The 16,175-nt window shown below is 38.4% G+C and overlaps 1 protein-coding gene across 1 annotated transcript in view; it reads left to right on the top strand.

The window, feature by feature from the left end:
* Nucleotides 1-16,175, top strand: part of LPIN3 (lipin 3) — a 31,821-nt gene that overhangs the window by 4,819 nt on the left and 10,827 nt on the right. The window contains exons 4-12 of the mRNA XM_063297163.1: nt 1,399-1,506; nt 3,644-3,761; nt 4,744-5,200; nt 7,444-7,543; nt 8,695-8,882; nt 10,574-10,670; nt 11,453-11,522; nt 14,907-14,999; nt 15,356-15,420. Of these exons, the coding sequence (XP_063153233.1) occupies nt 1,399-1,506; nt 3,644-3,761; nt 4,744-5,200; nt 7,444-7,543; nt 8,695-8,882; nt 10,574-10,670; nt 11,453-11,522; nt 14,907-14,999; nt 15,356-15,420 (1,296 nt within the window). The remainder of the gene's footprint in view (nt 1-1,398; nt 1,507-3,643; nt 3,762-4,743; nt 5,201-7,443; nt 7,544-8,694; nt 8,883-10,573; nt 10,671-11,452; nt 11,523-14,906; nt 15,000-15,355; nt 15,421-16,175) is intronic.

Below are 16,175 nucleotides of genomic sequence, written 5' to 3'. Positions count from 1 at the left end.
GTCAAAAGGTGGGGTATGAACCTTTAAGGTGAACAAATGAACAAGGCAGCAGTTGTGAACCAGAATTTGATCAGCTGGCAAGCTGGTCTGCCACATCAGTCGAGAGACATCCAAACCTGGAGCGTACGGTGAGACTTCTGTATTCTGGCAGTCAACTGATTGAAGAAATCATAATAGCATAGCTGGTTAATTAAAGCTGAATATATTTGCACATAAGCAGCTTGTTCCATTCCCAAAACACACTGAGACATTTTGAGCGCTTGCGACAGAACTCTTTATTTAGTACAGTATAAGTGCCACCTGAAAAGTCTAGGTCAAAATCAGTACGGATACAAATGAACACAAAAATGAACGCATTATTTCGGCTGGCCTTTCAGACACCACTCTTCTCGTCCCTCCCCCTCCATGGTTATAGAACATCCGAAACAGGCTATGCGTGAATAACAGAGTTGCTTCTTGTATTTGAGTTATACAAGTATATAGAAGCAATAGCAACAGGATTAATTCAGTCTCTTACAGATTACATCTATAGCCTTATCGTTGTGCTTAGAGAAGCAAAACCAGTTGTATATATGTAGAGATTTGAGATCCTGTTTCTCATTTTTCTGACTTGTTTCTCACTTCTCTGAAAATTATTTTCATCCTGTTTTTGCATTAGTTTAGATTTCTCAGAAGATTCATATGCATTTTCATGTACTTTCAGGATATGCATTCTTGGACATATTTTTCTAATAAGCATATTTTTGCAAGCAATTTTCTACAACCTAATGCATTTTTAAGTACTGTTTTATCTGTAGATTTGAGAAGTGTGAAGTAGATAAGTTTGCATTACAATGTGAATTGAAGGAATTTCTGCTCATTCTATTCTGCTTAGTAAGTCTGCAAAGAATTGCAACCTACTGTTTTATTTCTGTCTCCTGTGTAGTCTGCAAATGGCCATTCTGCAACCATCATTTGGTTATTTAAAAGCCTGACATAAGACATAAACCACTTAGGTTGCTAGCACTGAAGCTAACTGTGATGCCACAAATCACTTCAAATCTTTCTATGGGGTGATCACATCATTGTTTAACTCAGTACAAGGCTCTGTTCTGTCAAGAACATAAGTGCCCTGCTGAATCAGACCCCTGGCCCATCTAGCCCAGCAGCCTGTTCTTCCAGTGGCCCACCAATTGCATAAGGAAACCCACTTGTCTCTCAGCAGATGGCCTTCAGAGGCAGTTATACTGACATCAAGGCTGATGGCCATTGATTCCCGTGACTTCTGTGAATTGGTCCAACCCGTTTTTGAAGCCAGCCATGCTGGTAGCCAGCATCATGTGGTATAACACACTTGAAGGTTATCTATCACTATAGAGGTGACATTGTACCTAATTTCATTCTGTCTTTCCTGATCAGCAACACACTGTACTACTCTTTCGGGGATGTTCAGAATGAAGAAGGTGGGACTCTACAACCTCAAGGAGCACATCCATACTCTGACGGAGAGCTGGCTCCCCTGCAGAGGTAAATGTAGCAGAGATGCAAAACAGCCAAACAATTCTACCTGTTTAAATATAAGGTGGAAATGTAATGGTTGAACTTATGGATCAACTGTATGTATCCAAGCCTATACGCTGAGTCTGAATGTAGGCAAATTATGTACGCATAGACTGTCTATCCAATGGGTAGTCTTGACTTTTCAGTGTATCAGACTGCATAATTGTCTGCAGCTTTACACTTTGTGCCTTCTGTATAGGGTCTGTGCATAGAATCTGATTACCTACTACCTGTAGTAAGTAATTGGGACCAGCAACTGTCGCTAAGCAACACTGTTGTTAAGTGAAACATCACCTGACTGTGACAGACTTAAAACCTCACTTCTGCCATTGTCATTAAGCAAACCACAATGGTCATTAAGTGGGACACCACGTGACCGCAACTTCTGATTTCACTGCCGGCTTCTCCATTGACTCTGCTTGTTGGAAGCCAGCTGTGAAGTGTGCAAATGGCAATCATGTGACCACAGGGCACTGCGATGGTCATAAGCTCCCCTGATTGCAAAGTGCCTGAATCAGTCACATGACTGCAGGGATGCTGTGGAGGTTATGAGTGTGAGGACTGGTTATAAAGTTACTTTTTCAGTGCTGTCATAACTTTGAATGTTTGCTAAACAGGGCAGTTGTTAAGCAAGGACAACCTGTAATTGATTTTAAGGGCCAAGCTCTTGTAAAGCAATGCCCACAAAAGAGTATTAGAGCAAAATATGTAACCGTTGAGTGAACACAGTTAAACAATAATCAAGAAACAATTCTTTTTAGTTAAAAATTGACTATTTTTTCCTCCAAAATAATTTCTTAAAATGGGAGGGTCTTCTTAAGTTCTTTAAGAATATGGTAATTGTAATGGTATGTGGGAATAACCTTGAGAGACAGGGCAGAGGGATGCTGCCTAGGGAACAGTCAGATAAGAGAGAGCATAGCCCACAGCTGCATAGTGGGTGGAGTCAGAAGGGGCCCTCCCTAAGTTCTAAGGCTGTAAAGGTGATGGTGGGAGAATTGTACTTTCTTACTTGCAAGATTCTTTTAATGTAGCTGTACAATAAAGTAGAATTAGCTTATCTGGTCATGTTTCCTGTCTGGTCTATCTGGTAAGGCTGCCAGTAATTGAGGCAGATTAAGATGGGATACCATCTTAAATTCAGGGTCAACTCCACTTCAAGTAAATACAGGTATGAAAGCTAGTGCTGCAAATCCAAAGAGGTTTATTAAACATTTTCAAGGGCCAACCCCTCTCCATGCCATTTCTGATATGGTTTATCTGCCCCCCCCCCACTTTTTTAAAGGAAAAATGTCAAATTCTATTGGGACACCCAAACTTTCTGGTCATATTTAAAGGAACTCTGGATCTTGGCTAGAGTGGGGACTTGGAATCACCATGATAGTATTAGGAGAGCTGAAATATGGCAGGTTTCTGTAACTTGGCACTCTCTGAAGAGGTGCATGACATCTAAGAGGTCTAACTGGACATTATGATTGACGTTTAACTGACAGCTAGCACATCTGAGGGTAAATAGGGGAAGGCTATTGTACTGAGCTTCCAGGGAACAAATGAAAGAAGAAAAATGAACTTGACTAACTCTCATCCATTTACATAAAGTTTTTTGACTTGTCTCCTATGTCTGTAGGACAGGATATATGGCCTCTTCAAGTGTCCCAGAAGCTAATAGAGGAGTGGTGGTGATGTTTGAAGATGAGCAGGATTGGTTCTCCTTTGGCTATAGTATTGATTGGGAGGGAGGAAATTCAAGTCAAATGAAATGGTGGAACTAGTCCTGAACAAAAAGAAAGAAAAGGATATGCACTCTTCCTTAGGAGCACAATGTGCCCACATGACAGGAACAAAATAGCCAGATCCTTTTTCTAGCCCTTCAGTTGATTTTGCTCTCTAAAGTTGCTGATATTCCTAAACTTCTCTTGCCTGCCCCATTACATCAACCCTTATGATTTCTTGTTTCTGCAGATTTCTATCACGAATTTACCTGCAACACTGGTTTGAGATGGACGGCTATCGAAACTGAATGAATGAATAAATAAATAGGTTAGGTGACCAGTATTCCCTGCTACTCATACTAAAAGTGTTCTGCTTTATCTCCCTTCCCCAGCCTTTCTCCAAATTGCTCATCTGCTCCAAAAAGCGACTCTGAATTAGAGATCAGAAATCCTGAACTGCCACTTGGTCCTGAATCCCAGTTACAGTGGTCCTGGGGAAGATTGCCAGAGGTGGGTATAAATAAAAGAAGGATCTCTGGGATGCATAGCCTCATGTGTTATACAAATAGATGCAGAAATGTACTCCATGCCTAAAATATATTTAATATTTTTGTGGGGGGCAAGAGCTGAAGTATGCAAATAAATGATACAAGGTAGGCAGGGATGATAGCAAAACAGAACCACCCATTATACCCCAAAGGCTCACTAAAAAGAAACAGGTTTTAACATCTTTGTGAAAGACTAGAAAAGTCAGAGCCTGCCTGGTGTCAAGGGAATGCTGTTCCAGAGAATGGGAATAGAGATGAAGAAGACCTAATTCTATCCCTAACAAATGATGCTCCCTAAGGGATGGAATCTGTAGGAAGTCCAGTCTTCTAGTTCTTAATGGTTGGGCAGAAACCACTAGAAGTAAGTGGTCCTTCAGGCACTGAAAAACGGGGTGGGGTGGGGTGACTTTGTTTTTTAATCAATGGTATGACTATTTAGAGTTTATACTACAATTTTTGAATTGTTCTTGCTTCAGAACAGCAACAATTTTCAGCAATTGTCATTCAACTGGGCTCAGCGAGATAAGTTTAGAGACTACCTGTGACCTCAGATTGTGTATTTCCGATTTACATCAATATTTCATAAATTAACAAAATAATTGCAAGTGAAAGTAATTTAAACCAAAAAGTATCACTTTAGGAAAACTGTATCTGTTTTTTATATAACGTGGTGTTATATAAACTTCAGGAAAACCTTACTTCTGGTTAATATTAAAAATAAGTGTGTTATTTCATTTCTTTGTGTTTTAACATTCTGCGATCTTGGTTTGAATTCCAGTAAAAATTACTGATTTGGTATTGGCAGCAGTATCTTGTATACATGTACATGCATGGTGTAATAATAAACACCGGTAGTTAGAAGAGAAAAAATAATTGTTTCCCCAAAAATCATTTTGTTTTCTCTCTTTTGTGAGCTGTTTCACAAGACATTTTCCCTTCTCAAGGTGAGCAAATCAGACCGTGTAGAAGCAACCAAGTCTGTCCCAAATCTCTCTGCAACAGCAGCCAATGACCCGACCACCATTACCCCTGTGGACAAGACAACTCTCTTTGTGGCTATTACAGCTGGTTCAGAAAGTGACCTTGGAACAGCTGATTCTGATGATGTAGCATCTCCCATAATTAGGCCAACCCCTGTGTTTACTTCTGGAAATGGATTTCCGGAAGGTGAAGGCCCCTGTTCTTCCTTCTGCATGGCTAGAAATCAACTAGACACTGATCATGGACTTCCAGGAGATACACAAGTAATAGCAGCAATTGCAGAGGATGATGGACCAAATTCCATCAGGGAGATAGCTGTGCAGACTCCATATCTAGATTTGGAAGGGCCTTCTTTGAAGAAAACTTTGCCAAACATAGAGCCCTGCAGTGGTCCAGAGGTGAACCAGGAGAAGACAAGAAGTAAGTAGAGATGGAAAGCTATTAGAATATAATAGAGATGTGGAGTCTGTCAACAAAGTGTTGTGGAGTGTTTCTTTTTGCAACTTTAATCGACCTGGAATGGAGTCTTCCAGCTGTATTTGGATCTAACTGAGGATATCTTTTCCCATTCTCCCAAAGAATCTTGAACATTAATTATTTATAGCTTGAGAGGGGAAGATACTATTTTTTAATAGAATACATTCTTTCTATACTCACTTACCTATAAAAACCATGGAGAATCCTGAACCAAGTACTGACAAAAGGCCTGTTTACACCTTGCATCCATAAAAAAGAGCCCCACCAAATGGGAATTGTGCTGTAGAATATTCAGTCTGAATTCAGAAGTCCCCTTTGCAGACAGTGAGACAAGTTACTTTATAATTTCCATGTCTCCAGTTATTAAAGGGGGAAAAGGATATTAATTTAGAATAATATTTATGCCGCTTACTTGTCAGACTCAAAGCAACTTATAGTATTGAAAGCAATGAAACATATAACAAAATACAAAATAAAACAAAATCAATTGCTGACTTCCAATTAAAATTATTCATTTCCAATGAATAGAAGAGGTTTTGCCTATTTCATGAAGGATAGAAGAGCGGGGGATAACCTGACCTTGGGCAAACTGTTCCACATTGAGGGGGCTGCCACTGAGGAAGGCAGCCTTCAGGTCTCAACCTCTTAATCTCTTAAGTGGGTACTCACAGCATCCTTTCCCAGCTAGACTGAGCTTAAAAGCCTGCTGGCAACCAGTGCAGCTTCTGGAAAATAGGTGTTTCAGGTAGCATTGGTCAGCAAGTGGGCAGTTGTGTTCTTTGCTGACTGCAGCTACCAAGCTGTCTTCAAGGGCAGTCCCAGATACAGTGAATTATAGTAGTCTAGTTCAAACAAAAGTTAATGGTCCAGGAAATGGTGCAACTGGTGGATCAGCCAAAGCTCTCCAAAGACTTTCCTATCCATAGCCTCTACCTGCTGCTGTAGCAGGAACAGTGAGTCCAGAGGAAGCCCCAGATTACATGCCTGTTTCTTCAGAGGAAATGGGACCTCATCTAGAGCAATATATGGAATATTTGTGGAACTAGAAGGTTTCTATACCAACTGTAACTATGTTGCTGGAATTCAGTTTGAGTCGATTCTGTCCCATTCAGAGCTTCAGAGCTTCCAGGTACTGGGTAAGACCTTTCACTCCACCTGCTTAGCTTGGAGTAGAGATGTAAAGCTGGTATCATCATCATTTTGATGATGCCTAGCCCCAAATTGATGATTTCTACTAGTAGCATCATATATAGTAGATGTTAAATAGTATGGGGGAGAGAGCTAAGTTCTAGGCATCTCATATAAAAGTGCCAAAGGGCTTTACCTCCTCCCAAAAATACCAGTTGGAACTGGTTGCTCAGGAGGGAGCAGAGCCACTGCAAAACAGTGCCCCAATCTCCAACCCTTGAAGACAGTCCAAAAGGATACCATGGTTGGTGGAACTGAATGTTGCTGAGAGATCTAGTAGGACAAGGAGGGTTGTATTTTCCTTATCCAGATCTCAAGCAGGTCATCCACAAGAGTAACCAATGCAGTTTCTTTCCTAGCCCAAGCCTGAAGCCTGGCTGGAAGGGACCAGATATTCTATCTCATCATCCCTGTAGTTGAATCTCAACCACTTTCTCAACAATCTTGCCTAAGACACACTGAATTAGAGACCAGTTATGTGGATGGTTTTTGAGAAGCGTATTACTGTTTCCTTCAAGGCTGGCAGCATAACTCCCACCCCTCCAAAATGTGTTTACCACTTTCATGTATTCACATAATTGTGCCTTTCCAGGCCAAAGGTTATGAACTGTGAGGGTCATGGATCTAATTTACAGGTGGCTGAAATCCCACAGAGGATCCTGTCCACATCTTCAAATGTCACAGGACCTAAAGATTCCCAGATATTACAAGATATTATCTCTTTCATCACGTAAAATTCTGCCCATCTTGTGTTAATCCAGTCATCATTAATTGAAATCACCAAGATAGCACCTTACTAATTAAATTCTTGATATTCTATGAAATTGTTCTATAGATTTTTTAAAAAATTATTTACCAACTTCTACAGTATATAGACATTCATTGCTTCTTTGGGGTGGCTCCATTATTAGAGTGAATGATTACAGAAATGTCTATGGAAGTACAGTTTCTTTATTAAATTACCAGGGCTATTGTAATCCTTTCTGAATCTCTTTGAGGTTCCATGAAGAAAAACCCTCATCTGGGACCTACTGATATTTATTTAGATGATCTCTCAAATTTGGATGCGGAGCAATTAGCACTTTACTTCCCCAAGAGGTATGGCTAATGTTTCTGATTTCTTTGGAGAAACCATAGATGAAATTACTGAACTCGAGTTAGAGTTGGAAGGGGTCTTGAATGCCTTGACCAATGCAAAATGCAGGAACTTAATCATGACCAATGGCAATATAACTCTGTTTAGAATTATCCATCAAAAGGGAACCCATGATGTCCCAGAATAGCATGTTTCATTGTTGAAGAGTTTGTGACAAAATTTCTTCTTATTTACTTTCTTGCAATTTAGTTGTTGTCCTGTCCTCTGGAGCACCAGAGAGACCTATCCTTTTGCAGCTTCTGTATATTAGCCCTGCAGCTCTTTGGGACTTTGAGAATTCAGACAATTCTCAAAGATTTTAGATCTCTTTAGATTTTTTTTTTTCTTCTGGACTAATAATATCAAGCTCTACTGCCATTCTTCATAGGACTTGATTTCTAGAACCTTCACCATCCTGGTCTCTCTCCCACAAGCATACTCCAGTTTGTCAATGTCCTTAAAAAGTGGTAAGCTGAACAGGATAGTTGTCCTGATTCAAAAATAATTAAAAGCTGCCAATAGTTAAAGCTTATCATCTACACATTCAGAAAACTTACAACTAACATATGGCTTCTTAGTATCTTACTACTACACTGGAGAAGAGGAAATGTGGATTGCATAAGCCCAGGGCCCATGTATACAGCATGAAACTATGATTTATATGCCAACTGTTTCAGTTACTGTAAGACAACATGTCTATGTTCAGGTAGATTAATTTTAACCCAATACAAATAAGGTGACATTTTACATGTTTGCGTATAAATAAACAACGCAGAAATAAGAAACCTGTGATTTTCCAAAAGTTGTTGGACTCCAATTTCCACCAGCCCCAGGAGCATGAATAATGACTAGGGAGGATGGAAGTTGGATTCCAACGGCCATAGATTCCCTACCAGAATATAATAGATAGTCATAATTTGACAGCTCTGAAGAACTTTCTGTATTATGCAACCTCCCCATCTTACTATAAAGTTGATCCAGTGCTCAGAGATGAGAATAGCAGTGAACTTTCCTCAAATAAGTAAAATATGCCACCATTTTTCTTGCCTTAAAGGAATAATAGAGATTCACATGGTATAGATATTTATATTGTCATTTTTGGTTTTATTATTAGTGATGCTGAACTGAATTGCCCAAGAGCACTGTCTTATCCTGGCATCTTCTCTCATCCCCACATGCTGAGTGGTGCAACTGGTGACAGCAGTACAGATACTCTGTTGGAACCTATAGAAGATAGCCTGATGCCCCCCATCCTCTTGTCCCTCTGTGGAGGTCTTGGGGATGATGGAGAATTATCTCATGGTATGTTTAGAGGCAAAGGAAGGAATACAGTTTGGTACTGTAAGGGTTTTTGTAGAGATCTGATGTGTGAGTTGGCATTCTACAGTACTACCTGATAAAGTTGTTCTAAAGGAGATGTTTATTGGGTGGGAGAAATAGTATCCAGTCACAGAATGAATTAGGCAATTATCTAAAAGTGAGAAATTAATGCTTGGATTGCCCGTGGCTTCTAAAAATACACACTGGTAAATGCAGCATGAGGGTCTCGAAATCAGATTAGCACCATGGTACAGGACAGTGTATGCATATGAGTTGACCTTTCTGCTTTCTTGCTTTTTGTTTCAAATTGCTGTATTCAGTGATTAACTGAATGACCTAAAAATTGGAAATTGCTGGGAAATAGAGTTGCTCTTTACTAATTTAAAGCTCACCCAGCTTGAAGGATCCTGAACACTAATCATTGACCAGAAGTTGGTAATTTCAGCTCAGGTGATATGGGTGATACAGTCTGTCTGTACTTGATAGCTACAGTACTTTGATTTTCTGCAGGCTGGATTTCTTCTGCGTTTTATTCCAATTTGCTTGTCCTAAAATGAAAATATTCCTAAGTAAAGAAAAAGCCTAGTAAAGTGGTTTTTTGGAAATATTGCTGATCCAACCCTAAATTGGTTTAATAGTCTATCTCTTCATGGTCATACAAATCTATGAAGGAATCATGAGTATGATGGGCAGACAGATTAATCTGCCACTTGCAGTTGATTGGTGAGGATTTCTGATGCCCAAACAGCCCCACCACCCATTTGACTGCTGAGAAGAATATTTAGGGTAAATATTAGGAGGAATTTCCTGGTGAAATGCAGTGAACCAGTCTGGCTAGAATAGTAGTGGGCTCCCATCTCCACTTTGCTGGAAATCAAAGAGTATCTGCACTAAGCCCAAGGTTAGACTAAATGATTCTGTAACTGATACATTCTAAGATTGACTGAATACTTGAAAGATGGGAGAGAATTGGGAGTAGATGTTAATGTAAAATACTTACGAGCTTGTTTCTGGTACTGATTACACATTTCTGCTTGGAAATAATTTTTTTCACCTTTCTTAGGGTATGGCTATTCACTTCATTTGTACCTGCCCTTAGCTGTGGCTTTTGTAGTTCTAGGGAAGACCAAACTAGCTAAATATATCTGCAAAGTTGAAGCCTGTCTACCTCCAATATGAAAATTCTAGTGATGTCCTTGGCTGCCTGGCCTCCAAGAATCTTTGGGGAAAACATATAAGCTATTGTTATAGCAATTTTTTAAAATCCATTCAATCATGTCCCATTCTCGGAAACTGCCTGGACAAGTCCCCGCACGTTTCTTGGCAAGGTTTTTTGGAAGTGGTTTGCCATTGCCTCCTTCCTAGGGCTGAGGGAAAGTGACTGGCCCAAGGTCACCCAGTTGTCTTCATGCCCAAGGTGGGACTAGAACTTATGGTTTCCTGGTTTCTAGCCCAGTGCCTTAACCACTACACCAAACTGGCTCTTGCTATAGCAATAGATCAAAGTATATAATGTAGGCTTGCTACAAAACATTATTATGATGGGACTAGGTAGAATGGCTCTGGTAATGGAAGTAGTAATTAATTTGTTAAAGACTTTAGATTAGTTACAACCAGTTACAAATAACTGCCTTGCAATTAGGTATACATTTTTTTTTTGCCTTCCATTTTAGCAGAGAAGTTTATGAAGCATATAGTGTCCTACCAAGAGTTTGCAGAGAACCCAGCAATTCTTGAAGACCCAGATTTGGTAATACAGATCCAGAAGAAGTGAGTAGGAATGTCACTTTCACTTGTGGTATTTGTATTCCCCAAAGATGATTTATGTAGCCATGTATGTGGATGCGTGAGTGAATTCCAATTGCATTCTATGAGAATAGTGATATACTTGGCTGTTTCTTAAGATCTGCCTTGCTGAGTCAGTGAATTTTGTGTGAAGGTGGAACTTGCATTCCCCTCTTATGTGTTCCGGCTTCCAATTATTCCCCAAAAAGAAAAAAAAAAGACTAATATGTTAAAGTCGAAGCTCGTACACTTTCATATTCTGAGTTCAGCAACCATGATAGCAATAAATACAGTGTAGCTGGGATCGGCTTGTCCTTTGCTGGACTGCAGATGTTATTATAGGCTAAGCCTTCCTTCTAGAGGTTTGTTAAGATACCAGATTTAGATTTTTATGAAAACATGTAATGAAACCTATTTCAGTTACACTTATACATTTATGAAACAGACACACATACACCTGCATATATATGGTACATTTCGGCTGTCTGTCATAAATACTGTACATCCTAATTTCTTGGAAACCCCATGAAACAATGATATTTAGTTGAATATAGCTGGGTTCAAACATTGGGCTTTGCCATTGGTTTGTGGTGTAATGCGTTTAAGCAAATAATGACTTGGTACCATGTTTCAGACATCTACATGTATTCATTCATACTGCAACATCTTTCAGTTCTGTAGTCTTGATGATCTTTTTCCATCTATTACTTTGCTATCAGGTTCATACCACTATATACAGACTTTTTTCTCCCCCTCTCTAATTGTAGATATTATAATTGGGCAGTTGCAGCTCCTATGGTTCTCTCACTACAGGCATTCCAAAAGGATCTTCCCAAAGTAAGTTAATGCAATTTTGTATTCAGTAATGAAATGTAATTTCTTCACCTAAGTTTTTATGTTTCAACATTCAAAGAATGCTGTAACACAGATTCTTAACCTCCACTAAGGTAAACAACTTTTACCCTAATGAACTAATTGGTATTATCTCGCCAGAAGACCAGACTAATATAGCATGCCAGCAGAGAAACAGAGCTTTTATCCAAAGCTTCAGATCGTCTTAATGCTTTTGAATGCTATTGCAGCAATAGTTTATCAAGACTATCTCATTCCTGTATGGCTCTCAGGAATCCTAGGTTTCTGATTTCCAGAGAATGATAAGCACACATTTAAGATGAATTTTTAAACATGGCAATTTTCTTGTCCAGAGGGACATGGCGACCACTCTCTGTTTAAACATTAGATGCTAAGATTGGAAGTGATATTCTACCGTATGATTACCCACCCAAGCTTATTCTCCCACATGTAATTAAAACATTTAATATGGCACTATAGCAGATCTTAATATGAGATTATCATAGTCATATATTTTAAAAATATAATTAGCTAAGTTGTGAAATGCAGTCTGCTATTTGGGTTTTGTCACTTTTTAAAATTTATATGGCTAAACTACTTAACAGAAGAAAAACATACATAAAACTGTATTATTAATATACTTTCATGATTACTAATCATGAAAATAATAGAAGAAAGAGAGGAAAAGGTTGGGGGGGGGGAGGCCTAAGAAAATTATGTTATAAGTAGAACAGCTTCCCAGAATTTGGTGATAATGCTCAAAAGACTTCTTTCTTGCCCTTTGTTGATGTCTGAATTAGTTTTTTCCTCAAATTAAACATGTTAATCAAAATACATTTTTTAAAAAGTAGGATGGGATTGCATAAAACAGGATGAGTAAACAATTGGTTATCTGTGAAAGCAGATACTGTAATAAAGATGACTAAAGAAGTAAAATGATCTATTTCAAATATTATGCATTTGTATAACAAGGTACAAAAATAAGTTATACTTGATGCCATTATTTCCACCTACATTAGTATTCAAAGTTCTGCCTTCATCATTCTGCCATTTCTGATACATTAGCAATAGCAAACACCTTAACTTAGGCCCTTAATAGTTAAGGTGTAGTTTATAGTTTAAAGTTTAATATTGCAAATTTCATTAAATTCCTATGGTTTTGGTTAGATTGAATAATTTCTTTTCGTTTAATGCCTTATTAACCACATTTAACAGTAAATTTTAAGCAAGACAGTCTTGCCATTAACCATCCCTACTTTGTAACCCTTTTCATCAAAATCTTCATCTGATGTTGGAATACATTGCTTCAGAAATGTCTGTTAAGCCTTTCCTAAAATCCTTTCTCTTGTATTTGACCTTGCCAGGGATGATATCATTAGCTTCGTATAGCAAAATCTTTGTTATTGCCCATGTTCCAGATCATGGACCAGGTACTAGCCACACACAGAGGTTGCTGCCTTGAGAAAAATTATTCAGTTTGTCTGGACTATTTTAAGTCCTATTCTCTCAGTTTGTGGTTTCTGATACTATGCCAATGTACAAACATGCTTCTGATATAAGTAAATGCATCCAGGCTTTAGGAGATGGATGGATAGATAGATAGATAGATAGATAGATAGATAGATTGATAGATTTATCTCATTCTTTGCAAACCAGATTGAATTGGTTGAAGCAAAACTGAACTGGTTGAAGCAAAATGTATCTAGTTAAAACAAATGGAAGGGCAATATCTGGATTAATAAAATTCCTAGCTATGCAGGAAAAGCAAATTGTATTTATATTTATTTATTTAATTAATTAATTTCTATCCCACCTTTATTATTTTTATAAATAACTCAGGGCAGCGAACATACCTAATACATCTTCCTCCTGCTATTTTCCCCACAACAACATATATAATGGGGAATTTCCCTTGAAGTTCTTGAAAAGATAAAAAATCAAAATGAAGAAAAAGAAAAACAAACCTGATACATTTTTGACCAAATAACTGTCTCTTTCAGTAGTTATTGTAATTAGAAAATGCAATTCTAAGAATTATTAACAGGAAGACAATAAGCTGTTGAGCAGCAAAGAGGAATTACTGAAAGTCAATACAGAAAGTTAGAGAATGTGCTAAGATGTCCTCCCAAACATAGAAAAAAAAGTTGTAAATCCCAATTAGAGGGTTTGTCCGAGATTTGGAAGAAAAAAACAATTCAGAAGTGAATGTAATCAAAAAGAGATACTTAAATCCAGCATAGAAAACTCTAATTGGCAAAACATCATCGGAGACTACACTGGCATATGAAGATTTATAATCCTCTGGGTTTACCCTCAGGAAATTTTGAGGAAAATGCCTGAGGAAAATTGCTCTACAGCCAGATTCTTGGCAATTAATACTTAAGAATATATCCTCCTACATTTAGGAAAGACACAGGTGGGATAGGCTCTACACTGTAGAATCTACTGCCTCCTTGCAAGCTGCCATCCTGAAAACCTTTGGCTTTTAAATTACTACCCAACACGTCACATTTGATAAAATCCTTGCTGTGACCAATGCACCTTCAATGAGAGAAAATACCCAGCTTGTTAGCTCTCCACATACAACTTAAGCAGGCCTTACTACTTTACTTCAGAGTATATGCCTCCTCTTTAGGTAAATGACTTATTTCCACCCCAGAAGCTACAGTAGCATTTTAGAATAGGGTCTTAGAATAGGGTCTAAGTTCCCAGAGTAGACTTCCAATAGAAGAGAGTATCTGTAGCTCAGGGCTGAACTGTGGAGTCCTTGGTGCTTTCTGAGCCTGGTTGTTTGCAGATGTTTCATTACCCAAGTAGGTAAATCATCAGTGCTAGTGAGTGTGGGGATTGCTGCCTGTTTATATGCTGCTGTAGCAAGCTACTGTATATAAACAGTGCAGACAAACTACTGTATATAAGCAGAGAACAACCCCACGATCACTAGCACTGACGATGTTACCTAGTCGGGTAATGAAATATCTACAAACAAATAACCAAGCTCAGAGAGCACCAAGGACTCCACAGAATAGACTTCATAGTTCAGTGCCATTGTTCACTGGTCTGCTGTTCCTCCTTGAAGCTTGAAAGCCTCTTCTGACTTCCCATTCTTGCTGTCCTGAGTTTCTTCATGCAGCTGGATCAGTCGCAGTAAGACTCTTATCTTTCTATGATACTTATTCTTTGGGAACATTGAAAGCTGTGGGCTGGTTGGCTCCTTCCTGGATTAGACAGCTGGCATCAATATGTTTGGAGGTTAGGGTTTATCCGACAATTGTGGGTCTATTATTATTCTTAATTAAGATTGTAAGAGTTGCTTTTGGATTAAAACCAATTTAACACAGTATTTCTTCCTCTTTGCTGTGATTTCAGAATACTGTTGACAGATTAATGAAAGAAAAGATGCCCAAGAAAGGTGGAAGGTGGTGGTTTTCTTGGAGGCGAAAAGAATTTTCAAATGAGGAGGTACATATATTATAATATGTAAAGGAAACATCCCTCTGTGATTTTCAGAACAAAATGTTGCAGTTGAATTGGGCTTTTCTCAGATGTATTCAACCCTAGTCAAATTAGGTACTAGTATATCTCTCCTTTTATAGACACATGGCCAAATCTGGTATCTCTGTATCCAATCCTTTGTAGCAGAGATGAGTTCCTTAGTTTAGTGAAGCCTTCTGTAACCTGGAATGTTCATTCTGACTTGGAAATCTGGGATTTGTGACTCCAATTTATCTAGGAGACACCAGGCGGGAGAAATATGATTTAGTGCTTGAACAGGTATTTAAGGAACTTTAACTAAAGGTATTTTTATGTATCCATAGCATGAAATCAGTGCCCAGAAGTCCAACAGAGTACTCAAGAATCAGGAGGACACTTCTCTTCAGAGGTAAGTTGTTGTGATAAATTGATATTATGTGGAATTCAGGGTATCTAAGGGCATGAGTGTATTTTTCATAAATAATTATAGTGGAGACTTAGTTTTGATGAAACTGTCTTAATTCAACAAGAGCAATAATATATATTAATACAAATCCACATTTAAAACTTACCTTAACAATTTGGAAAAATAATTAGCTCTCTTTCCCCTCTTGTCCCGTTCCTTGACCAGAATTTTATTTTATTTATGAGGATTAATTTGTTGATGATAAGGAATAGGAAGATAGAAGATCTTACAGGAGAGATTTAATTATGGATGGAGAATCTATTATTGCTGACTATATTGTGTAAAAATACAAGAATACAAATAAAGCAAGTTCAACTCTTTCCTCTTCAGTTTACCAGATGCTTATTAATTGTTGTTATTGTTCACAATACTGAAAAATGCTATACATCTACTTCACTTAAAATCAAAGGAATATTTTCAGTAATGTATGACACTTATATATCAGTCTCTAGGGCCTTGTTAATTGTGGGACCATCTCTCTCTGGTTGTTTCTACCCATCCTGTTAGATTTGGCAGGAGAGGGATGCTCTATGCCAGTGTTTCTCAACAGTGGCAATTTCAGGATGTGTGGATTTCCCAGAATTCCCCAGCCAGCATGCTTGAAGTTGCCAAGGTTGAGAAACACTGCTCCAGGCCTATCCATTAGGGAGTGTCATCTGGTGGGACCCAGGAAGAGAACCTTTTCTGTTGTGGTGCCT

This window comes from Candoia aspera, chromosome 3 (genome assembly GCF_035149785.1).
Source record: "Candoia aspera isolate rCanAsp1 chromosome 3, rCanAsp1.hap2, whole genome shotgun sequence".
NCBI lineage: Eukaryota > Metazoa > Chordata > Lepidosauria > Squamata > Boidae > Candoia > Candoia aspera.
This window is presented reverse-complemented; position numbering and strand designations above follow the sequence as displayed.